This window comes from Borostomias antarcticus (genome assembly GCF_949987555.1).
Source record: "Borostomias antarcticus genome assembly, chromosome: 5".
NCBI lineage: Eukaryota > Metazoa > Chordata > Actinopteri > Stomiiformes > Stomiidae > Borostomias > Borostomias antarcticus.
Genome location: NC_140238.1, coordinates 30,727,128 through 30,752,307, shown reverse-complemented (window position 1 = coordinate 30,752,307; position 25,180 = coordinate 30,727,128). Strand labels below are relative to the sequence as shown.

At 43.8% G+C, this 25,180-nt stretch overlaps 3 protein-coding genes across 3 annotated transcripts; 2 read left to right on the top strand and 1 right to left on the bottom strand.

The window, feature by feature from the left end:
- The first annotated feature begins 53 nt into the window (after positions 1-53).
- On the top strand, positions 54-6,458 carry LOC311309376 (26S proteasome non-ATPase regulatory subunit 11). Its single transcript, XM_084438635.1, has 13 exons — positions 54-147; positions 1,076-1,177; positions 1,739-1,935; positions 2,115-2,172; positions 2,699-2,893; positions 3,187-3,331; positions 3,528-3,588; positions 3,876-3,938; positions 4,150-4,275; positions 4,536-4,571; positions 4,796-4,847; positions 4,975-5,117; positions 5,406-6,458. The coding sequence occupies exons 1-12, from the start codon at positions 57-59 to the stop codon at positions 5,115-5,117; spliced, it is 1,269 nt and encodes a 422-aa protein (XP_084294761.1). The 5' UTR covers positions 54-56; the 3' UTR covers positions 5,406-6,458.
- A 3,272-nt stretch (positions 6,459-9,730) lies between these two features.
- LOC311309770 (homeobox protein Dlx3b-like) lies at positions 9,731-11,928 on the top strand (the record flags this gene model as incomplete). Its single annotated transcript, XM_084439093.1, has 3 exons — positions 9,731-10,073; positions 10,889-11,073; positions 11,617-11,928. 3 exons carry the CDS (start codon positions 9,731-9,733, stop codon positions 11,926-11,928), a joined length of 840 nt encoding a protein of 279 aa, XP_084295219.1.
- A 5,491-nt stretch (positions 11,929-17,419) lies between these two features.
- On the bottom strand, positions 17,420-24,743 carry LOC311309851 (homeobox protein Dlx4a-like; the record flags this gene model as incomplete). The annotated part of the gene is made up of 3 exons (XM_084439182.1): positions 17,420-17,671; positions 22,794-22,990; positions 24,428-24,743. 3 exons carry the CDS (start codon positions 24,741-24,743, stop codon positions 17,420-17,422), a joined length of 765 nt encoding a protein of 254 aa, XP_084295308.1.
- Between the last annotated feature and the right edge of the window lie 437 nt (positions 24,744-25,180).

Sequence of the window (25,180 nt, the reverse complement as noted above, 5' to 3'; positions counted from 1 at the left end):
CCTGGCCGACATCATGAGCTAACCGGAACAACCATCTGTCATTGAGTGGAGGAAAGATGGCGGCCGCGGCAGTGGCTGAGTTTCAAAGAGCCCAGTCTCTTCTCGGTACTGATCGGAATGCATCTATTGACATTTTACATTCAATTGGTAAGTATTTAATCACAACGTGTTATTGTACAGGATAAACGCGTGCAAAGCTGCTTGTATATTCCCTGGTTCAACTGTTAGCTTGCTCGCAAACTTGGCTAGCTATCCAGCATGTAGCTAGCTAACCGGCTAGCTAGCTACTGCTGCCTTGCCCCACACATATTGTCACAGTGAGTCAGCAGCCAGCACACAGGTACCGGTAGCTAGCCTAGCCTAGCTTGCTGGCTAGCTCTTTGAATGGAAATTGGTAACCAACAGACAAGCTGCCCGTGTCGTTACATGTCTTTGTCAGGTTAGCCTAACGTTAATGTTATACTAAGTTAATTAACAACGTTAAATAGCTACACGTTAGCTAACAGTTAGCTAGGCTAGCTAATTAGCTAAGGTAGCTATTATTCTCTTTAGCTTCTCTCTAGCTAGCCAAGTGTTAGATAGATGGCTAGTTCGTTAGCCTAGCTAGCTAACCAACTGGTCAGATGGTTGGTTTGACATGTTGTTCTTGCCTTATCACAGTCAGCAAGCCGGCTAACGTGTCAGCCCCAGTTAATGTAACGTTAGACTAAGTTGCCCGTTGAGATTTTAACTTGCTCGCTAGGATTGCATTTCATCCGCTGTCACGCTGTGATTGTGTTACTGTGGCACGTTTGTTTTGCATCTGGTGGAGTCTCTTCTGGCATAGCTTGCTAGCTAGCTAAATATCTAGCAGCTACACCCAATGCAAAGTTAGTGTTGTGCAATCAAAGTAGGTAGCTTAGGCTACTTTATGATTCCAAACGTCACAACACCAAACAGATAGCTAGCTGACGCTATGGTTTGATTTCACTTCACTTTCGTCTGCTCGTGTGGCTTGACCTATTTCCTTACCGACAAGCGGTGTAATCAAGCTATCAGGAGTGGGAGATGCTGACCCGCCACGCTTGTGTTTCAGTGAAGCGGGACATCCAGGAGAGCGATGAGGAGGCTGTGCGCGTCAAAGAGCAGAGCATCCTGGAGTTGGGGGGGCTGCTGGCCAAGACAGGCCAAGCTGCAGGTAAAAATCCCTGGTTTTCCACTTCCAGAGGAGCCACTAACCCTCCTGGTCCCTGGTTCGCAGCCCTGGAATTGGGGGGCCTGAGGGGTGCTCAGGTTTTTTAAGTGTTCTGGCTTTTGTCCAACATTAACACAGCTTGTTCAACTGGTCATCAAGCACTTGTCTTAAAGCGCTTTCACACCTAGACCAAGGTCCGAACCAGAATGCCGTTTGGCTCTTTCACATTTGTTATTTTTTATTGATTAGTTCCATAACTTTCACTTTCACACCAGCGGAGCAAAGGATTTTTGGTGGCAGACCTACATTATGTCGTCATCACTTGCATGGGGGTGCGTCTCCCTATACTGATTGGTTTGTGGATGCACGCGCGTCTGTTTGATCAGAAAGTGCGAACCTTTGATTTCACATTAGGCAACTAACGTGGTGCAGTGTCTCAAAATTGCAGGTGTACTGGAAGAAAACCTAGTATTACAATGTGTAGCTCTTCTCTGACTGTACCTTCCCTTAGATGCACTCTCTGCTTCACTCTCTCACGCTCTGTTTCCTGCTCCTTCCCCTCAGAACTGGGAGGCCTGCTGAAGTATGTGCGCCCGTTCCTCAACTCCATCAGCAAGGCCAAGGCGGCCAGGCTGGTACGCTCCCTGCTGGACCTGTTCCTGGACATGGAGGCTGCCACAGGCCAGGAAGTGGACCTGTGTCTGGAGTGCATAGAGTGGGCCAAGGTCGAGAAGAGAACCTTTCTCAGGCAGGCCCTGGAGGTGAGGATCCTCCCCCATAGATAACTTTATATAGTTTTATAATTGTGGGTCTGTTCTGGAATGTTCTGGAAGACTGGAGTTCCGTGGGAAAGTTCTTGTGTTCTTGTGAAAGCGCTCCACTTTCCGTCTGTTCCACGGCAGAGAGGTTATCAGCTACGTTCTCTTGTCCCTCTCTCTAGGCACGTCTGATCTCTCTGTACTACGATACAAAACAATACCAGGAGGCGCTCCAGCTTGGTGAGTTCGAAGAAGTGGACGTAGTTGAACGACTTGGTTGAACTCGCATGTAACTTTCAGTTTGTTGTTCAGGGGTGAATTTGTAGAAATAAATGTGGCCTTAAGTAAACGAAGAGTGAATTTGTGAGCGCCACTGGAGGTTTGGTCCTGATGTCTGCAATCCTTAAAATGCTCTAGAGAGTTCACGAAATTTGTCATGTTTTGTAGTCAAAATCCATATCCTGTGAGAAGTGTGAACAACTCGGAATCTTTCAAGTCCTTTTTCTCTGCTTAGTGATTTCAGGTGTACCAACATTCACGGAAGCATATCTTCTTCAAATATTTGCAGATTTCAATGCATGGCACAATTATTTTTTTTTACAATTTACACTTTCATAATCTGTAAAAAAAAAAAAAAAAAAAAAAAAAAACAAGACCTTGGCAGACCTCAGGAACAAACCTCCAGTGGCGGAACACATTTGAGTATTAACATTATATTAATTGCCCCCCGCCCCCTCATCTTGCCCCCCTCCCCCCCCCCTTCCAGGAACCCAGCTCTTACAGGAGCTGAAGAAGATGGATGACAAAGCTCTGCTGGTGGAGGTGCAGCTGCTGGAGAGCAAGACGTACCACGGCCTCAGCAACCTGCCCAAGGCCCGCGCCGCCCTAACGTCCGCCAGGACCACCGCCAACGCCATCTACTGCCCCCCCAAACTACAGGCCGCGTTGGACATGCAGTCAGGTACAACACTACACACACGCACTGGTAACCATGTTTAAAGTGTGTTTTCAATTGCCTTCTTCATCGACCTTGCCTCTTGTCACCGGATTCACTGTGTCGCTTGTCGGTATCACTTACGCCCTCACTTACCCACAATCCCCTCTGACTCACCGACGCGCATGACAACCTTACATAAACACCCGCTTTTTTCGCCAGCTACGCCGCTGAAAAGCTAGCGGTTCGGGCGGCGCGGGCGGTATTTCTACCGAGGAGTGAGGTTAACTGAGACTCTGTTCCGCGTCTCCCCCGCGTAGGGATCATTCACGCGGCGGAGGAGAAGGACTGGAAGACGGCCTACTCCTACTTCTACGAGGCCTTCGAAGGTTATGACTCCATCGACCACCCCAGAGCCATCACATCGCTCAAGTACATGCTGCTCTGCAAAATCATGCTCAACGTGTAAGTATACCAGTCTACTTGTTTATACGTCAGTCCATAATAGTTTACAACTCAATGAACACGTAGCTATTTATTAGCATGTGTATCATAACTCAATGGATGATTCTTTATTAAAACGGTGTGTGAAGGAATTCTGGGTATCATTGGTTCACCGCAGTAATGATGACCTGTTGATTGATCTGTGTTGTGACTGCAGGCCAGAGGAAGTCCAGATTCTGACCAGTGGAAAGCTAGCCCTGCGGCATGCTGGGAGACAGGTAGGACCTTCACCCTGCCGTCCACCGATCAGACCCACAGGCTGTTCTTCATATCTTCACCCTCTCTATCTCTGTTTGTCTGTGTGTGTGTGTGTGTGTGTGTGTGTGTGTGTGTGTGTGTGTCTCTCTCTCTCTCTCTCCCTCTCTCTCTCCCTCTCTCTCTCTCTCTCTCTCCCTCTCCCTCTCCCTCTCCCTCTCCCTCTCCCTCTCCCTCTCTCTCTCTCTCTCTCTCTCTCTCCCTCTCTCTCTCTCTCTCTCTCTCTCTCTCTTTCTCTCCCTCTCTGCAGACAGACTCACTGAAATGTGTGGCCCTAGCCAGCAAGAACAGATCATTGGCAGACTTTGAAAAGGTGAGGATGATTTCAGAATTTAGTTCGCAAAAATCAATTTTTTGCTTGTCTGCTTTATTCTCAATTGCCATATCCTGTTCCTGTGTCTCTTGGCTCATTTCTCATGTATCCTTTTGATATCATTCTCTCTCTTTCCCCCTCTCTCTCTCTCTCTCTCTCCCTCCCTCCCTCTCGCTCCCTCTCTCTCTCTCCCTCTCCTCCCCTCCCCCAGGCTCTGACAGAGTACAGGTCAGAACTGAGGGATGACCCCATTATACGCACACACCTGACCCAGCTGTATGACAACCTGCTGGAACAGAACCTCATAAGGGTCATCGAACCTTTCTCCAGGGTCCAGGTAGGCGGTCCAGGACACGGCCTCTACTGTCACCCTGGCCCTCTACTGTCACCCTGGCCCTCTACTGTCACCCTGGCCCTCTATCTCTAGAAGAAATAGGACTTTAGGATTGCAATTTCTGCAGCATAATCATCTGTCAATCGTAAATTGTAGTATTTTCTGTAACTGGAAATAGGTGCGATGGGGAGGTCTTGGTGTGTTTAGATTACTGAGGTTGTGTCCTCAACTGCTGACCAGTGTTTCTCTACCTCTGCCCACAGATGGAACACATTTCCAGTCTCATTAAACTCTCAAAGGTAGGAGTCACGCCTTCGCCAGAATGTTAATCAATCAATCAATCAAAGCTTTATTTGTATAGCGCATTTCATACCCAGAGGCAACACAATGCGCTTTACAGAGAACAAGGGAGGTGGGCATACGACCCACTCTCCATATTCCAGAGTGTACATATTCAATGTGATGAGTTTATCTGAGGAGGTGCAGATCTATTGATTTGCTTCGCTTCTCTTTCCACTCTCAGGGAGACGTTGAGAGGAAACTGTCACAGATGATTCTGGACAGCAAGTTTCACGGTGGGTTTCTCCAAATTCTCCGTGCAGGTTTTTAGTTCCTCGGTGGAATGTCGTTTGTGTAAAGGTTGCCTTGCACCGCCGGACCACAGCTAGCGGCTACTATGTGGTTTGACCTCTCTCCCCCTAGGTATTTTGGACCAAGGCGAGGGTGTGCTGATCATCTTTGACGAGCCTCTGGTAGACAAGACCTACGAGGCGGCCCTGGAGACCATTCAGAACATGAGCAAAGTGGTGGACTCCCTCTACAATAAAGCCAAGAAGCTCACATAGGTCAGACACGGAGTGTCTTAACGCTCAGGGCTGAGTTTCCCAGAGGCATCGTAGCGCTACGTTCATCGTAAGCTATGGCGTTCATCATAGCGCTACGATGAACGTAGTGCTACGATGCCTCTGGGAAACTCAGCCCAGACTTTAAATCAAATTTGACCAACAAAAGCGTCATTACATTGTGCTCCATATTTTTCGGACATAAATGGCCACCCTAGTCTTCCTGTCTCTTGACGTGTTTCTAATCTCTTAATGATAATCATCTCTAATATCTTTCTCTTTCTTCCGCAGAGAGAGCTGACCAGCTGGACCCGGCCCACAGTGTGCTGAGCCCGTCTGTGGACCACTCACTCCAGGGAAGGAGGAGGGAGGGGGGGGGGGGGGGGGGATTGTACGGACTTCAACAACCCAGCAAGAAAAGAAATCCACCGAGTGACCGGCCGCACCACAAACTGACAGGGCTAGGTTGTCCCCCCCTCCCCCCCAACATGTTTATCCCCCCCCTGACTCCCTCCCCCCAGACCCCCCTCAGCTCTGACGGGGGTTGTTCTGAAAGAGCTCACCCCATGGACAATTACCCATTCTCCTACCCTCACCACAGGTTCCTATGTACCTGGGTGGCCTCCCTCTGCTGACCAATCAGGGAATCTTGTAAAATAATACAGATACATATACAGTACTTATACATACATGTATGATACATAGGTTTCTCTGAGTATAATCGGTAGGTGGGCTCACTCTGCCTAAAGATTGTATTCTGTTTGCCAACCCCACTGGCCCTTGTGTTTCCTAAAGTTTTGTCCAAGAAGAACGCAACCCCTCTGTATACCAGCCCACAGAAGAACGGTTTTGAACGCTGGCTTTGCCCCCCCTGCCTCCCCTTCCAAGTGAACTGTGCCCTTTACCCTTTTGACCCCAACACACACATAGATGGCATTCTGGGAAGGCTAGAGTGGACCGCAAAATGTCCCAATTGTCCCTTGGAACACACGACACAGGAGGAGCAAACTGTCATCACACACTAAAGCAAAGTGTGTGCAACACTCTATATGCTCCCCCGCTCCTCTTCCTGTTTGTACATAATGCTGCCAAGCGCCTCTGTCCATCTAAGGCCTGTTAAATTCCCACCTCCCCACTTTTTTATAACGCTAAACACTGAATAAAAAGCCCCCACATTGAGAGCTTGGTCACACAAAGTGCTTTTGTGAATGATGCTTTGTATGGAATGTGAGAATGATTTGTTTATTAGGTTGAGATTTAGAGGGGGGCTTGCTTGATGAAGAAAAAGCTGTAAGGTTGGGGATTTCTGTGGGGACTAGGGGGTTTCCCATATTTCACTTAGAGAAAGACGTGCTAATAAAAAATGTTGAAACTACTGAACTTGTGTGATCTGAGGGATTGTAAAGAAATCTTGTCCTCGCAAACAAAGTACAAACCAAACAAATTTTAGGATACAATTTTCAACACCACTACCATGGGAACTTAAAAGAAATGGCTACTTGAACAAGAAATATTTGCATATTTATTAAAGTACAAAAAGTGAAAAGAAGTTATGAAAGTAAGAACATGAAGAAAATGAAAGTTGGCTGTACAGAGGACGGTTGAGGTTTCTAGTTCTGCCAGTCCTGCCACCTCAAGACAGCTGCAGGTGAAACAGCATATAATGACCTTCAGCACTCTTCTGAAGAAGCCATGTTGTCCTTTCTTCACGGACTTCACGCTGCTTGACAAGTGGATGAAAATGTTTGACTATGCATAATTGGAGAGTGAAATAATTCATGTGAAAGTCAGAGGTATAACTATGGTGTGTTCAACTTTTAATTAGCCTACCCTATTGAAACCTTTCTTCTAACAACATTTCCCCTTCAAGTACTCACTTATAGGATCTATAGCCATGTAAGCCATTGGCTGATGAATAGTTTGTCTAATAGTGAAGATTACACTGGACTGTGAGAGGATGAAAGGGTTAGGGTACATGTAACTGTACTGTACATCATTTAGAATTAAGCGTTGAGAGGCTGAAAAATTAGTTATTTGAACCAAATTCTCCACTCAAGACACATCTCCCTGTACACCTTCTCCAGCGCCTCAAGCTTGAGACGTCGCCTCACGTCCCAGTTCTGACAAGCAGAAGGGCCATAGAACTATGATTGAATGAATGAATGAATGAATGAATGAATGAATGAATGAATGAATGAGATGTGCAATGTTCCTTACTAGTTCTGCTACATAGAGGCTGCTGTCGTCCATCATCTCCTTCTGGAATCTTGACACACACAAGAGACCATAATTTCAGACCACAAGGGTCTTTATTGGCCACACATGGCACAGCACACACTACACACACACACACACACACACACACACACACACACACACACACACACACACACACACACACACACACACACACACACACACACACACACACACACACACACACACGTCTTCAGTGGTCGCTGTGGTGGAAATTGTTCCCTGCATTTCTCCCATCCAAGCCATCCTCCTCCAGGGGCAGCAGGCAGCCATCGTTCATGGCGCCCGGGGACCAAGTCCAAGATCTCAGTCCAAGTCAGGGTCAGGAACCGGACTGCAGTATTTGAATGCAGAACATTCGTAGGCCTACTCTGCATGTTTTTCATATTGGGTTCTTTGGGAGGAAACCCTTGCAAACATGGAGAGACAAACAAGTCTGCAATGAAGGGCCCAGAGATCTTGCTGTGAAGTATTGCGCCACCGTGCCGCACATGAGCGACTTTGGGGTTTAGTGTCTTGCTCAAGGACACTTCGTCAGAATGCCTGGAGCTGGGATCGAACCGGGACCTCGCGATCCCCAGCTGGGCGCTCTCTCTCCGGAGTTAGGTGCCGCCCAGGTATCACGCCACCCTCTATCAAGGTTTGTGCTGTCACCATATGATGCTTGGAAAGCCTAGGATGTTCATTTAAGTGTTAAAGTAAGGACTTGCATCTTCTTAAAGGCTGTCCTGCCCTTGACAAGGAGCCACGTCCTGAACAAAGATGTTTGAGGTGATGTTCCACCATGTTCCTCCAGGTCCAATAAGAGGATAATTAGGATAATTACTATTGTTGCATTGTTTTATTCTCTGTATTGTTAGAAGTGGACTTGGCCAGTATTCCACCATTCTAAACGACTGTGCATAGTGTTCCTTCTGCTGTTGCAGTTATAGTTACCATGGCAACTGTACTATTTTAATGTACTCAGCACCTGTAATGGAGAAGATATCAATGAGATGTTTTAGAGAAATAATCATGCACTGTGTCAATAGAAGTGTTTTCTTCTTCTTTTTTTCTTTTTTTACCAGACACACTCTAGTGAAATTAACTACAGTAGGCTATTTTATCCTCGTTCACCTTTTATCTTTAAAGACCAGCTCAGTGACCTTGTGGTTAGAGTGTCCACCCTGAGATTGTGAGGTTGGGGATTCGATCCCCGGCCGAGTCATATCAAAGACTATACAAATGGTACCCATGCATCAAGGGTTGGATTGGGGGTAAGTATTTGCGACATACTAGCATCATGTCCAGGGGGTGTGGTGTAGGCTACTTGTACATCAAGTAGCTTCACGCTAAGGAATCGGGAGATAGGCTCCTGCCCTATGGGCCACTAGGCTCGAGAACCATTGGTTCTCAAGGCTACTTACCTTTTATCCTCGTCTACAAATCATACAATCAACCTCTATGACAAGTGCAAAACGCTTCAGTCTTCCCATTGAAGCCGTTTTCACTGTTTTTCTGTTCCGTCGTTTGAACAGCAGAGGGCGCTGTTGGATCACACACCAACATCCTCGTTAAGATTTCAGGCCAAGCAATTTAAGCCAATAGCGAATGCTTACACTTTACATAGGTATTGACCGACATGAATATAAATGTGTTGCCAAAGGGACAGTTCTTGACAGCATGAGTAAGAGTCCGAATTTCCACAGAACGCATAGGCTAATGTTAATCGGCCCACACCCCAAGAGGGCAAGGTTCGGCGTGTGTGGTGCCACCATGCCACATCTGTGACCTTACGTCTCAAGCAAACGTGAAAGCCGAATTGTAGTATTTGCCTTTATTCTAAAGCGCACGTAGGCCTATAATAGCCTTTTAACCATCGGTATTTGAATGGGCCCCGTCTTTTACCGTGCTATAAACCTATCCACGATGTGGTGCAATCTCTTATTCGCTAAGTTATATCCTGACTACGGTAGGCTACTGGGATAAAGCCGGCACGACAAAAATACAAAATCTCTCAGAGTAAACTTAGAACTTTTATGGGCCTCTGGTTCGGGGTGGTTTGTGGAGGTTTTCGCGGGGAGGGAGGAGAGCCAGACTGGCGACAGAGTGGGCCCTTGGGGAAGGCATGAGCAAAGAGACTGCGGGACCAATAGGAGCACAGCATCAACTCCCTTCGCTCTGTAATTAGACTTCTGTTGGGTTGGGCGCTACCACATCGGAGGCAGTCTCAGGCAGACAATCTCGTCCAGGGACTTGGGTGCAGACTCTGAAGGACTCCTGCGTTCCATAGCCTACTTCTTCGCATTCTCTTGAGGGCTGATGTCTTTCTAAACATTTCCAGCCGTTGTTTTGGACTAAGCTATTAGGAGGCCTGCAGGATGAATGGTCCAACTTTTGAGAGGAAGGCTGTGGGCCACTCGTCCGATCTCCTTAGCGCAGTGAACTGTCAACCAGCCACAAAAGACTCTCCGACGCTCCCGGAATCCTCCTCCACGGACATGGGCTACTACAGCGGGCACACGACGCACAGCCATCATGACTACTACCCAGGACAGACCTACTCGCAACAAATGAACGCCTACACGTATCACCACTACAATGTCAATGGAATGGGACCGTCAGGAGGTTACCCTGCCAAGTCGGAATACACGTACCCTCAAACATGTAGCAGGCAGTACGAGCATTATAGCCGGGACGCACAGACACTCACCCAAGATATTGGTAAGAATTACACACGAAATGTGCAATTATTGATATTATTTAGTCTTCCATTCGATAGGCTAGGCCTATATGTTAATATGTTCGTCTTATGAAGAATTAATCAGAATACTTATAGTTTTTCTTGAATTGAGAACGAGTTTGGTTCAAGCCCATCAACAAATGTTGGCTATTGCAACAAACTTAAGGCACACGTTTGTAAGAAAATGCTTTTAAGTCTTCAAAACTTGCTAAGAAATTCCCTGTTAATGTTAGAACCTCGGCCATAATGCGTGTGTTGTCAGCATTCCAGGAGGAGTTGCCTTCATTCTGGCCAGAGGCCAGAGCCGTGCATCAGGTGTGTCATGGCATGTCAGTCTGACCACTGACTCACTCAAACCGGTTCAGCCTGGGTAAAATATAGACTAATATGAAGACAAGCGCCATAACAAAACATATATACTTTGGCCTGCATGCTACATTAAAACAACCATATTTCTACCACAGCAGCCTGTGGTACTGGCCAAAATTATAGGTTTAGAGGGGCGTCGTTCTTTGAAACTTTTAGGCCTAGATGTAGCCTAGACTTACAACCAGCTATTTAACTGGCACCGTCTCGCCGTATTCTGCACACTCAATCATGAGGATTGATATTTTCAAAAACATTGTCTCAAAAATTTGAGAATATCATTAATTTGTTGAGTTTGTTTATAGGCTATCATTCAGAGAGTTTAATGTCGCCTATAGATCTGTAAAAAGCTTATGGTTTATAGCTCGCCTATACTGATATTGAAAATGACTGATCCCGTGAATTTATTCTTTTACTGTCTTCTTTTCAGTAAAAGAGGAACCTGAGCCAGAGATACGAATGGTCAACGGAAAGCCCAAGAAAATCCGTAAACCCCGGACCATATACTCGAGTTACCAGCTAGCAGCCTTGCAGCGTCGCTTTCAGAGCGCCCAGTATTTGGCCCTTCCGGAGCGAGCCGAGCTCGCGGCGCAACTGGGCCTCACGCAGACACAGGTGAGATATCTGCACACAAATTAGCCCACCGTCTGATAACGATGCAGGATTTATAGACCGATGAATGGGATTTATGTTGGTTTGAAAAATACAGATATGACCTGCTACCTTTGCCCCTTTATTTGTCAGATGTTTTGCATATTCTCAGTTAGCCTAATACAAATGGGCCCTTCCAATGAATCCAGGGAAGGTCTATTTATTTATTTATTTATTTATTTATTATAAGTTGTGTTCTGTTGGCCTACATAATATTTTCTTGCCCTCACTGTGCGTAGGTTTTGCCAGTGAAATAGGCCTATTGGACATTCAATTTATGAATTGTGAATGACATGTTATATAAAATCACAGTGGAATGAAAAATCAAAACATTCAACGGTAATGCAACCTGATAGGCCATGTGCATTGAGTCACAACATTACATCAATTGCACGATGGTTATTCGTTTTAATTTAATTTAGATAAATCAGACTATGTTAAGAACCCTCAAGAACAGCCTACTCCCCTTTTCTTAGAAACTTTTTTACAAATCATTATTTTTTTCAGGTGAAAATTTGGTTTCAAAACCGGCGTTCCAAATTTAAGAAGCTGTACAAGAACGGGGACATTCCTCTCGACCACAGCCCAGAAGCCAGCGACTCCATGGCCTGCAATTCGCCTCTGTCCCCCAGCTGGGACGGTAACAACAACGCATTGCCAGTCCCCGCCACCAGGGGGCAAGCTGCCCTGGCGCCCCTCAGCTCGTCACCATCTTTTATAGAGGACTACAATCAACATAACTGGTATCAGCCGGGCTCACATTTAGGCCCACCGCACCACACACCGCCGCCGCCACAAAATATTGGCTCTGTGTACTGACATGTAAAGAGGAAGTGCACACAAGACTTTGGCTCCAACTACATGGATGTTGCATTGGAGATGGAGGAAATACAAACCTGTGGAATGGGATAGATTCTATGTGGTCACGTGGGGGAAGTCAACTTCAAGGACAATGTAGAAAATATGATAAGAAAATATGTCCAATGGAAGGGCATGTCCCACAGTTGTCTTAACAGAAGACTAGTAAGACATGATCTTGACTAAATTCAGTGGCTCATTAATTCTTTTCTTTTCTTTTTCCTTTGATATTATGGAAGAGTGGGGAATATTTGGTGCCACTTTATTTGGACATCGAACATTTCAGAGCATACACCCTATGTACATTAACAATATGAATAACAGATCTTTATCAATGAAATGTAAAAAGGCTATACTTTTTTAACATTCCCACATTTGGAGTACAGTAAGCTACATCATATTTTGACTAAGGTATATTGTGTCTCTCTTGAGCTTTTATTTGAAAGTAGGCTACATCAGAATATCTTGATGAGAGGCAAATGGGGAAATGTATTTCAGTAAGTTGGTACTAAATGTATCTGATAAAGTTTGTCCAACATGCTATAATATGTTTCATGAACTCAGGTAGTTATTTATTCTGTGTGCAAATTATTTCATACTATTAAGTTGGTGAACCTGTGACACTTTAATGCATGAGAAAAACGATTTTGAGTGAAAAATAAAAGTTTTTAAAAGTTTTTTTTTTTTTTAAAGTAAAGCTAAAGGTATTATATTTCAGTTGTCTTCCTCTGACTTTCTGAAGAGGTATTAAGTACAATAGGGTTCAACAAAAAAACCTGCTCTGCTCTCTTTTTTCTCTGCTCTGTTCTCTCTGCTCTGGCCTGCTCTCTCTGTTCTCTCTGCTCTGGCCTGCTCTCTCTGCTCTCTCTGCTCTCTCTGCTCTGGCCTGCTCTCTCTGCTCAGGCCTGCTCTGTCTGCTCTCTCTAATCTGGCCTGCTCTCTCTGCTCTGGCCTGCTCTCTCTGCTCTGGCCTGCTCTCTCTGCTCTGTCTGCTCTCTCTACTCTGGCCTGCTCTCTCTCTGCTCTGGGCTGCTCTCGCTGTCTGCTCTGTTCTCTCTGCTCTGGCCTGCTCTCTCTGCTCTGCTCTCTCTGCTCTCTCTGGCCTGCTCTCTCTGCTCTGGCCTGCTCTCTGCTCTCTCTGCTCTGGGCTGCTCTCTCTGTCTGCTCTGTTCTCTCTGCTCTGGGCTGCTCTCTCTGCTCTGTTCTGCTCTGGCCTGCGTGTGAAGAGGTTGTGGGAGGTGACAGCTCAGCAGACACGCTGGAGTCTCTGGCTTTTAATAACACACCACTGCCGCCAGATAAAAGAAAAGGGGAGGGAGAGTAAGAGAGAGAGAGAGAGACATAGGGACAGACAGAGAGAGAGAGAGAGAGAGACATAGAGACAGAGAGAGAGAGAGAGAGACATTGGGAAAGAGAGAGATGTTAGTGCCAAAATAACTACAACTGCCCATCTCCCTTGCTCCAGGCACTCGCACACATGCCAGGGGATACAGCAGGTGATCTATAACAAAGAACGAAGCAATAAGAATACAGAAGGAGAAAGAACCATCTTGATTAGAGAAGAGGAAGATGTTCACTTGGGATTGACATTTGCTGCATATTGATCTCTGCTTTGTGTTTTCAATCAAAACAAAGACGTATGTATGTATGTATGTATGTATGTATGTATGTATGTATGTATGTATGTATGTATGTATGTATGTATGTATGTTTGTATGTATACATATTTTAATGGGGTTCAAACCCAAGGATATATGTGCTGTTAAGTATAGTTTATGAGAGGGATATTCAAAAAATACTGAACCGGAAAACGATTTAGAACAGCTCAGACTTGATGGTGATAAGAAACAAGTGTGCCTATATGTGTATAAAGCCAATATGCAGAACAGATACGCTTGTATTACAGGAAACACACACACATATGTGTGTGTAACCGAGTGAAACAGAATCCTTGTGAGTCCCGAATAGGTAGCAAGGTTAAATGCACTCCCCCAGTATAAATACTGTACACCTGCACTGATGAAGAGCTAACTTTTCATCAGCGTAGTTGACTAAAACAGCGATTGTCCCGTGGGAGACCTGGGTTTGAATCCCACCCTTTACATGCCGGAATGTATGGGTACACGGGTGCCATGACCTGGATGCCCTGTGGATGTTGTGTGAGTTTAGGGGGGTGAGTGTAACCGAGTTAAACTGAGTCCTTGTGAGTCCCGAATAGGTAGAGAGTTGTGGGTTAAACTCACTCCCAGAATATAAATACCATTCATCCGCTTTTCATCAGCGTAGCTTAACAATTTAAAGTAGTTAAATCATTTTTTTTAAATAATTGCATACAGTAACATGTTTTTATTGAAAACTATACTTTATTGAAACGTCCTGTATAATCCAGTACTGAACTTTAATCAGTAAAGACAAATGATTCTGAAAGTGTTTTTCATTGATCTAAGCGATGGCAGCCAGTTAGTAGTGTTCTGGCTCTGCTGAAGCTCCTTGATGTCAAGAGCAGATCACTCGTTGACGTGCCAATTAGTTAAGACTCTAGAACAACCACGCCCATCAATAAGCAGATGCTTCCCAAACCCTTTCTTAGACCTGGAATGACCTTTCAGTTTGATGTTTCTGTCTCACGTGTGCAGTGGGTTTACCATCTTTGGGGAGTATTATTTTTATAAACTGGATCCGAAGATATAAGATGGTCCAATATTTGATAAATGTACGCATGTACGTTCCACTGTCATACCAAGTTATATTTATTGTTCAGTGCTGTCTGTATCCACAGTTCCTTTTCACGATTTCATCAGTTGGAAATTACTTTATTTGGGTTGAAATTACTTTATGGGTTGAAATGAACAAGTGGAGCCCTGTAATGTTAGGGTTTTTTGCTTGTTTTTAAAGGCATTTATATTCTTAGGGAACCAGGAGACGCCCCTTGGACACCCAGGACAACGTGACAGAGCGATGACATCACCTGTTGTGTACTGAAACTCAATGGTGGAAGGAAAGCTTGTAGCCGTGTTGTGAAAGATTGGGCTGCTGCTTGCGTCCCTGCCTCAAGCCATGATCCCCCTCCACACATGCACAGTCATAGTACTGCACCTCAATCAATCCCCAAACGTAAGCTTAAAGAGCAGATAGACTGATTATTGGTGCTTGATGATTTGTTGTTTCCTGGAATATAGCGTGCATACGCAATGGGGTCTCCTGGACCAACAGGGAGGGCTAGCTCTAGGGAGTAACCTGGATGACACCACAGCATCATGGGAGGTGTAGTTTTAATGCAGACTGCTAGTTGGTACCTACATGTGCCTTCATGCATGGGCACGGTGCATGGAAACCTTTTCATGGCCCAGCTGTAACAAGCTGGCAAAAACAGCCCCCTGCTGCTCTGGCCTTGTACTAATTACTCTGTTTTCCTACAGTCTCAGCCACTCGTCCTGTTCAGAATAAAAGTTAAAACGCTGTCCTCTGAAGTCTCAACATGTTAAGTGATTTGTTTATTTATTTATTTGGAAGGGGCGGTCAACAGTGTGGTAATGTGTGTACCCACTCACCCAAATATCAGGTAATATTGCTTGAATTAATAGGCTGTGGCATGAGACTCAGAATGTCCTACCCCTGTCCAGGTTTGAGAACCCTTCTTTACTCATGAGCACTCCGTGTGGTGAAGAGTCAGAGTGCAGCTTTAACAGGGTATTTAGAAGGCTTGCCCAATAGGGCTCCGTGTGTGGCCCTCTCTCTCTCTCTCTGGTCTCTCTCTGGTCTCTCCTACCTCAGGCCATCCTCCCTCCGTCTGGTAGTGACAAACAGGTCAGTATGAAGGTCTAGACTATGGTGTGTAAGCCAGAGACAGAAATAATGTTTTTATAGCTGTAGAACAATTATGTTTCGTGATAAAATGGTTGATATCAGTGAGCCTTATTGGAAAAGGCTGTTTAGTCAGACAGGCCTATGGGTGAGGTTGGGGTGTATGGATAGCCGACCAGTTCGGGGTTAGCTGGGGGTTGACAAGGAGAATGGCTGAGAAGCTGCACAGCTGAGGACATGGCCGTTGTGGCAGCTGTCTGGGTGTCTTATCACAGACACAGGGAGGATATGGTTTCAGCCCTGGCACACACATCACTCGCCACTGTCATTTTCATAAACACACACACACACAGATTGGAGAGGCGCTTCACACAACTGTGAACCAATGTAGTGAATGACCTCTGAACCACCTCTCTGGTTACATTTGGTTTCAGCACGACTGATGCATCTTTGTTTTGATTTGGTTTCTCTATGTCCATTCAGCAATCATTTCCAATATTCTAACCATTTCCATTTCAATCTGCATGAAATGATTGATCAGTTTCGCCATAGTGCCTACAAAAACTAGACTCCAATTGCTCATGATGATCACCCCCGAAAATAGCACCAAATTGTAAGAAAAAAACAACAACTCATCAGCCCGAGAAGACAAATCACCTGTAGCCTACGGTTCTCGCCATGCCCTGTCTTCAAACATTCGTTTGGATCTTTCTGCTGGCATATTACATCTGTAAGTAATTTAGGTAAATGTCGGTTCCTTTGCGACTGTCGATGGATGCTCCTTGCCCTTTACGTAGTGGTTCCTATGGACTCTCACCGCGCCGGAGAGCGACCGTACAAATTAAAGGTAATTATAGCGTTTGAGTGAAAGCTTTATTTAACAGGCTGTGTCCCAAATTACCTTTAATTTCGCAAGCCATTGCCAATGTTCGAATTGGGGCCTCTTTTGCTTCTCCAGATGTTTCAGTAATGTTAGCCTAGAAGATATTACCTTTTAATTGTTTTTACGGTTTTATGGATTCCAGGAGATTTTAACAAAAATAAATAAACCGCAAAAAACATCGATTATCGTTATTATTAGGCTAGTAGGCCTAGACGAGTAGGCCTATGCCTGGTAGCCTAATAATAGGCTATTAGTGTCATCATTAGTATATTATTATCTGGTCATGGTGATATTAATCAAATAGCCTACATTTACAACCGTGTAGGCTAACGGTGAGAATTATTTAGTTAATAAAATAAAAAGAAAATAATAAGAATACATTTACCGATTGCCTAAACATGATTAAAATAGATAGGCTAAGCCATTGATCACGTGGCGATTTATTTGAAACTGCATACAAACTCCGCATAAGAATCAGGCGTAGGCTAAAGACCATGCACCTTCTCTGCATGTCCAATATGTAGCTTAACTTGAAAGGTAGCATGAATGGCTTCCAGATAAAGATCTTCACACAAATGTTCAATACAAAATTGATCTTGTTTTATAGCGTCCAACGTCGTCTTGATATTTATCAGGTCAAAAGTCTCAGAAAGCAGTTCAAATGGCTACATGCATATCAAGAAGCAGAGCGGAAGAACGCAAAATGAGACGTTGAAGTCATGAAAAGGACGGTCGAAATTCCATTGTCTTTTCGCCTACATTCCGTTACATCATTTGAGTTCTCGGCATCGAGTCCTGATGGTGGCTCGGGTACCAGTGTCCGAAATTGTTCATATAACCGCCGGAGTGGACCGATGTCCCCTTATTCGCCATGGAAACGTCCCATAGAGGCGGCATCCCCGGGGAACACGGAGATGCGGATGACGCAGGGTGCAGGTGGTCTCCCTCAGGTCCGCCCGGGCCGTGCTTCATGATTTTCTTGTACTTGGAGCGTTTGTTCTGAAACCATATTTTCACCTGGAAGGAGAAAGATAATTGGACAATTGAGTTTTATAGTTTCTTTCAATAATAGTTATATTGCAGCCTAAACCTAGACATCAACAACAATAAGTGAAGTAGACAAATAATCGTAGCCTAGGCTAATAACATAATTAATAATAAGTAGCCTAGGCTAATAACAGCATTAATAATCATCATAATTATCATAATTACAGTAATAATAATAATACAAATAAAAGCAGTGTACATGACTATTGTTATTGTTATTACGTTATTGTTGTTGGGTATTAGCCTATTATTAGGCTATTATTATTATTATTATTATTATTGGTAGTAGTAGTAGTAGTAGTAGTAGGCCTAGTAGTAATATTAGTAGTAGTAGTAGTAGTAGGCTAGTAGTAGCCTAATAGCAGCAGCAGCACCAGTAGTAGTAGTAGTAGTAGTAGAGGCTAGTAGTAGTAGCCTAGTAGTAGTAGGCTAGTAGTAATAGCAGCAGCAGCACAGGTAGTAGTAGCAGCCTAGTAGTAGTAGCCTAGTATTGTTATTCTTGTTAAGTAGGCCTATTATTAGGCTATTATTATTATTATTATTATTGTTGTTGATGTTATTATTGTTATTGTTATTATTATTATTATTATTATTATCGTTATTGTTGTTGTTGTTATTAGCCTTTATAAAACTATGAAATATCAATGACAATTTTAGGAAGAATGCTCTCTTTATTTAACTGCATTGATTGATGTTGATGTGTTTGCGGTCGCTCGGGAATATGGCGTAATTGTGCCTCATGTTGCCAGCCTGCAAATTGAGCATTTAATGATCCGAAATAGATCTGTAGGCAATATGACAGCATTATCAGAACTGATAAATCACAAACAATTACATCTATATTTCTAGGGTTGTTGTTTTTTAACCCAGCTCTTTCATGGATATAATGAGGTCTAAAAGTACTTTGGGTGGCAGGAGAAAGAGTCTGACTGTAAACACTGCAACAGAAAGGTTTGGCATTCCTTTAGTGATTGTTTTCTCCATGACACCAACAATGCAGGGAATTTGGAGGGGATTCACAGATATTTTGATATAATAGGGCGAAAAGTTAATGTAACCGCAACACCCACAAGCTTGTAAAAGCAAATCTATAAAATCTCATTATGTGGCCATCTCCAGTTGATTGTGACGATGAGTGGAAAAAGCAGTTTACAGACGGCCCACATTTCTCAATATAGGGCTTATAAAAGAAGAGAAGTTCGCCCAAAATAATACAGCCAAACACTGATGACGAAATTGCTGCGCCAATGTCTTGAATTGATTTAGTTGGGGAGTGTGTCAATCAACAACAAGAAAATAGCGCTACAGCCTTATTAAAAGTATCATGAGATTAAAAGAATATCCTGACACATGCAACTTGTGCCGCTTTTGAGTTGAATGACAGAGATGGCGTTCAACACAAAATGGCAGAGGTAAAAAAAAAAAAAAAAACATCAGAAAAATGTACATTTGCTAGCATGTATTAATTTAATTTGCTTTATGTCCTCTCTCTCTCCCTCTTTGCTGTTGCCAAAATGCACATTTGATATAACAATATGAACATTTTGTAATAATGGTATAATAATAATACTACTACTAATAATAATAATGGCCTGTCACTTACTGTAGCAGACACTTTTATATAGGCCTAAGTATATTCTATACAAAAGTGAAGGCCTACACTCCCTTACAATAGAATTGACATAAGAATAAAAAAGCCTGGTTGCATTATGCATTATTATAAATGATTACAAGGTTAGTATAGGCCACATACATTGATGTAAAGTGTTTTTTTTTGTTTTTTGTTTTACCATAAAGTCAATCAGCAGCCTGTTAATGTAATACTATTTCGCTAAGTATTGGTTTTATATTTCAACAGCAACAGTAAGTTGACAGGGCTTTTCACTCTGAAAAGTTCAGTAATGAGGCGCTCTGACACATTAGGCCAGAAACCACGCCAGGTGCCACTGCCCAACATATTTCGCTCAACCTCAGTGTGTGCTTGGTAAAAAACATTCTCCTCCTTGGCCGGTGTGGCAAACCAGGCACATGAGACTAGACTCGGCCTCAACTCATCAAATGGTTGCTTCTTAAATTCAGTGGATTTTCCTAGTGAGTAAAGATGAGATGAAAATCAAATTATTATGTTGCAATAGTTGGCATACCACACCAGAGTGGTGGGTTAGCAGGGCAAGGGAAATACCCTACTAAAGGAGTAACGCTTCAGAAATGGTTTGGGTTTATTTATTTATTTTGAAATATGTTTTTAGGGCCATAGAAAGTAATGAGTGGAACCAAAAAAAGAGTGTGTTTGGCTAAATTGCTGACAGGAAAAGGGAATATGGTTGTACGTGCAGATTCACAGATGCACACATGGACGGGAGGATAATATGGGATGTGAGAGGTGGGGCTGGCAAGATGGTTAATAAGGGAAAGAAGGCCAGTGATTGGCCGGGATGGTGCCACGGTATAAAGAAAGGGGAGAAAATTCTGGACGATCCTTCCGTACAGTGTATGTGTGTGTGTGTGTGTGTCTGTGTGTGTTTGTGTGTGTGTGTGTGTGCGTGCGTGTGTGTGTTATTATCATTAGACCATGTTACATCATGATCCAAAATGGTAGGCTCAAACCACAGCACGCCCATAAAGGTTTGCAGTCTGTGAGATGAACTGTATGCCAATGAGAACTTAAGTGGGTTCATCCACTTAAGAACAGGGCATTAAGTCTATTACTCTGACTATTGTAATACCGCATCTGACAGACACAGCAGAAAAATGAGATCCACTACAACAGGAGCCAGTTCAATGCTCACTTATCCACTTTGAAGTGGTTTTAAAAACATCAGTTATCAGAACTTCTAAATTACAAATGGTGTCATATCAGATTAACCATCAGACACAGTGCCGAGAAGAGACAGACAAACTGATGGTGACGTCTGGCGGATTCCTGGCACCTGTCTGACATTGGCGAGCCCAAATTCCACCCTATGGGACCACAAGGATGCTCACTTGGTATATTGGTAGATGTTAAAGTAGAGGTATCTCCTAGAGACAGGGGTCCAAGTGACCCAGTCATTCACACACACACACACACACACACACACACACACACACACGCACCCGCGCACGCACGCACGCACGCACGCAGGCAGGCAGGCACACAGACTCTCACACTGTGCACACACACACACACACACACACACATACTACACACACACACACACACACGCACACAGGCAGGCAGGCAGGCAGGCAGGCACGCACACAAACTCTCACACTGTGCACACACACACACACACACACACACACACACACACACACATACTACACACACACACACACACATACTACACACACACACACATACTACACACACACACACACACACACACACACATACATACTACACACACACACACACACACACACATCTGTAACTGTAGTAGTGGATTACTGTGATCAAAAGATATCCTTAGGACTTGTTCAATTCAGCTGTAGCCTACATTCAGTCTCAGGACTAGAATAGGCTTATCTCAGTGGATCTAGTTCAAAATGCCTGTATCTGGTGTGACAACAACTTTAGTCCTCTGTTTGTGTGAATGTGGCCCAACTTTCTTATGAAGGTATTCAATATTGATATATACTGAAGAAGAGAAGAATAATTATTTGGGCATTCTCTAGGCCTCCTTAGAAGCATCAGAAAAGGAATCTCTGTTCCCTGTTTGACATATATTACTGTTATTCTGTTGACAGGGAAAATTCTAGTCAAAAAACTCTTGTTGTAATTAAAAAGTAATAATAATAAAAAATAAAAATGTATCAAAGTCAGTCATTTCACAAGACTTAGCCCTGTCTGAACAGAGAGGGACTTGTATACTCAACAGACAGACAAAATGGCTGCCATCGTTTAGCACCCCTTCACTGTCGATGTCTCAACAGGAAGCTGCGGATGAACATTTAGCTGCAATGGTGCAGGCAACCTCAGAGTAGCCTGATACAGCAGGCTTTGGGACGGGAGAAGGAGCAGGAGTAGAGATGACGTAAGAGGTCATGCCACTCTGCCCAAGGAGGGCCTGGCATGCTGACGCAGTGGCATCATAGCTCCGTTGAAATATTCATGAGAGCGCGCACCAGGTCAGCCATAGCCTACACATGAGATGAAGAACTGGCTTCACCTGTACATCTAGATGAGAGCCATTAATTCATACACACTGGGAGAAGTACCCTCATGGATTGATATCCATCTAATGGTGTCCTAGTAATGGCCAGAACACTGTCTTTTGTTACATACAGAATGGATATCCCATAGTAGAACAAATTACATTCATTACATTAGAGGGGTATTTAATGAGACATGCGGTGCTGTCAGGCCCAACAGTAGGGAAATTGCATTATTCATGCACTGACAAGAGACAGACACATTTTGTGGAATACTTTTTGTATTACACCCTCCTTGTGCATGTAATGTTTCTTATTTCTGCAAAACGTGTTCCATTTTTTATTTCTTTAGAATCATAATCCCAAATCGTTTTATTGCCATGCAGTTTTTCAACGTACTAGGAATTTGCTTTCGGTCGTGGTGCATAATAATGGAGACAACACTGGACAAGAGACGAGACAGGACAGTGCAAAGACAGGACAGTGCAAAGAGCAACCGCTGGATTATTGGATCCATTCACGGTGCCTTTGATCATTATATGATATGTGAACCGGAAGCAAGCATGACTTGAAATAGTTGATAGTAGGCTACTTTGACTCATTCTGCGCTTGTTCGAGGTTTTCTTTTGTGTTTACTTGATTTACTGCATGGGAATGAGGATAATTTCAATCCGGTCATTTTATTTGTCCAGTCAGACCTATTTTACTTGTCAATGAGGTCCAACACCTTGTTTAGGCTAACATAGGTCCGAATGGGCTGTTAGCCTGTGTAACATATTCGAAACTTGCAAGCTCACAGTTCAGCTTGCAAGAGTTTGGAAGTTCACCAACACTCCTTGTCATCCAAATCTACCGTAGACCCGACCATAAAAATTCGCTTTAAAAATGTGGAGTTCAAGTGCGAATAGTCCTTTATTTGATATAAAAATGTGCTACTTTCAAACGAGTAAAGGCTCACCTGCGTTTGAGTTAGGCCTAGTTTTGCGGCCAAATCGGCGCGCTCAGGCAGCGCGAGGTATTGGGTTTGTTGGAACCGCTGGTTGAGCGCCTGCAGCTGTAAACTGGAGTAGATAGTTCGGGGTTTCCGAATCTTCTTCCCTTTGCCGTTCAGTCGAACCTCTCCATTCTCAATCACGGTGGTTGGCTTGTCATGATCTGAATTGAGAAAGAAGAGAAAAGCTAATGAGTTTAATTCAACAATTAAACTCAAATCAAACTCTACGAGCATTATGGACTACAGGCCTATGGGCTACAAGCGGGTGGTCGTTCAAAATGAGAATGACTGAATATTGTTCCCCATTATAACCGTTGTTATGACATTTGTACAGATTGCACTAGTGCTTGAAGAAACAGCTGTGTAAGGCCCCACAAGGCGTTCTAAGTAACATGACTCCTTATGAAACTATTCCATCAGTGATTAGACCAATGAGATACAGACAGCAGTGTAGACAGATTGGTACGAATCTAATGTGTGGGGTGAAAATTGTGTGAAAAATGAAGGAAAACGACTATCTTACTTATTGAGATTATTATTATTATTATTATTATTACTACTACTATTATTATTATTATTATTATTATTATACATGAGAGTATCCACAGTAGTAGGCTACATGCTTTAATATGCTAATGTTTGCAATTAATAGGCGACCGTTTTAAAATACTACTTTTAAATAAGACATTTAGCAACAATTAATAAAAGATCTAGGCTTCTTGAGCAGACTACCAAAGAGGACTGCAATGTTTACATTATGAGGGGCCCTAAATGCTTCTCTACTCTTCAACATGGTAACACATGTTATGGCAGCTAAACATCCAAACCAGCCCTTTACTAATGTGCCCGCGTGAAAAATTGTCCTTTTTAGTTTGTCGAAACGCTTGAGAAACATTTGTTCCAATTGCTACAGTGCAATGGAGGATATCATATGCTACATTTTTATGTAGGTTATAGCCCCTGAATTAATTTTCATCTCACAAGATTTTCATTATTCTTGTCGTGCATTTTAGATTACAAATAGGCATAAACTTTTACGATATAATTCCAAATTTGCATATCCCTAAAAACAGAATGCAAAAACCTGACGCTGGGCCCATCTTGTTTCCCCACTAACGAAAGAAGGAAAGATCACAGCGGTAGGCTAATATCGTGGATTAAATAAGATCAAAGAAAGATGGTTTTCAGATTACATGTTTGCTCTGGGCCCTGAGTTTGTGGGAGACCACAGCACAAATGTGTGGCTCGGTTTTCTCCTCTAGCCTGTAGAGTGCCCTATCACGGTCTACCGAGTATTGTTCCACCCACTGATCTCTATTAGCCTATAGCCTAACATATAGCCTATTCATTAATGTCCTCACATCCAGTAATCTGATGTAATCTCGTGCGTACTGGTAGGCTATTTTAATATGTATTTTGTATAGGCGATACCAAGATTGCATTCATATTTACACGTCTTTCTTAATAACATTGTGAAAAGCGATGCCCTATTGCACATTTGATATATTTAACGTGTTAGAAAGCGCTACAAGAGTAGGATAGATCTCGAAACACACAAACTCAAAGCCGTGATTTATCGACATGCAGTCTACCTGTACCTGTGTCTTCTATTCTGGTGTGGTTCAGAGCGTTGTTGTGGCCACCGTGCTGGTACTGCAGATAGGAGCCCGGGTGGTGCGCGCTAACCGGACTATGGTAGGGGTAGCCCAGCGGACGACCATAAGAGGAAGCGCTGGAAGAAAACGGACTATCGTGCTGCGAAGGTCCGACGGGATGCAAGCTGTGGACCGGGTAGTGATTGTGGGACAAGCCGGGGGAGTGTTGTTGGTGGCTGGGATAGCCGTGTCCGAATTCCAGAAAGGCCGACTTAGAGGGGTCAGAGGCAACCAAACTATCCGACATAGAACTCATCATTGAGCGAGGGGTCCATAAATGCGACTCACAGTCCAGGGCACCATAGAGTCTGCTACAGACGGAAACGATGGGGGGTATCCATTGCGCGGTACAAGCAAAAAAGACTACCAGAGACAAAAACGACTCCAATCGTCAGTATAGTTTCTCTTCCTGAATCCAATATTTGCGCTCCTCTTATTGTTTAATGACCCATGAGGACAACTCGACGTGAAGGAGAACAGCGCTGTTTCTCTGAACGCTGTGTACATGGATTGGATGTAATACCTCGCTTGGCACGCACGAGCTTGTGCGCCCGCTCATTGGCTGTGGTGGTTTACCGTGTCATCCTGTCCTGAGGCCAAGCCATTCTGATCTCCATTACTCACAACTAGGCGGAATGAATCTCTTTTGGTTTTAGTTGAAATTAATAGACTAGGAAGACACCAGTGTAACCAAAT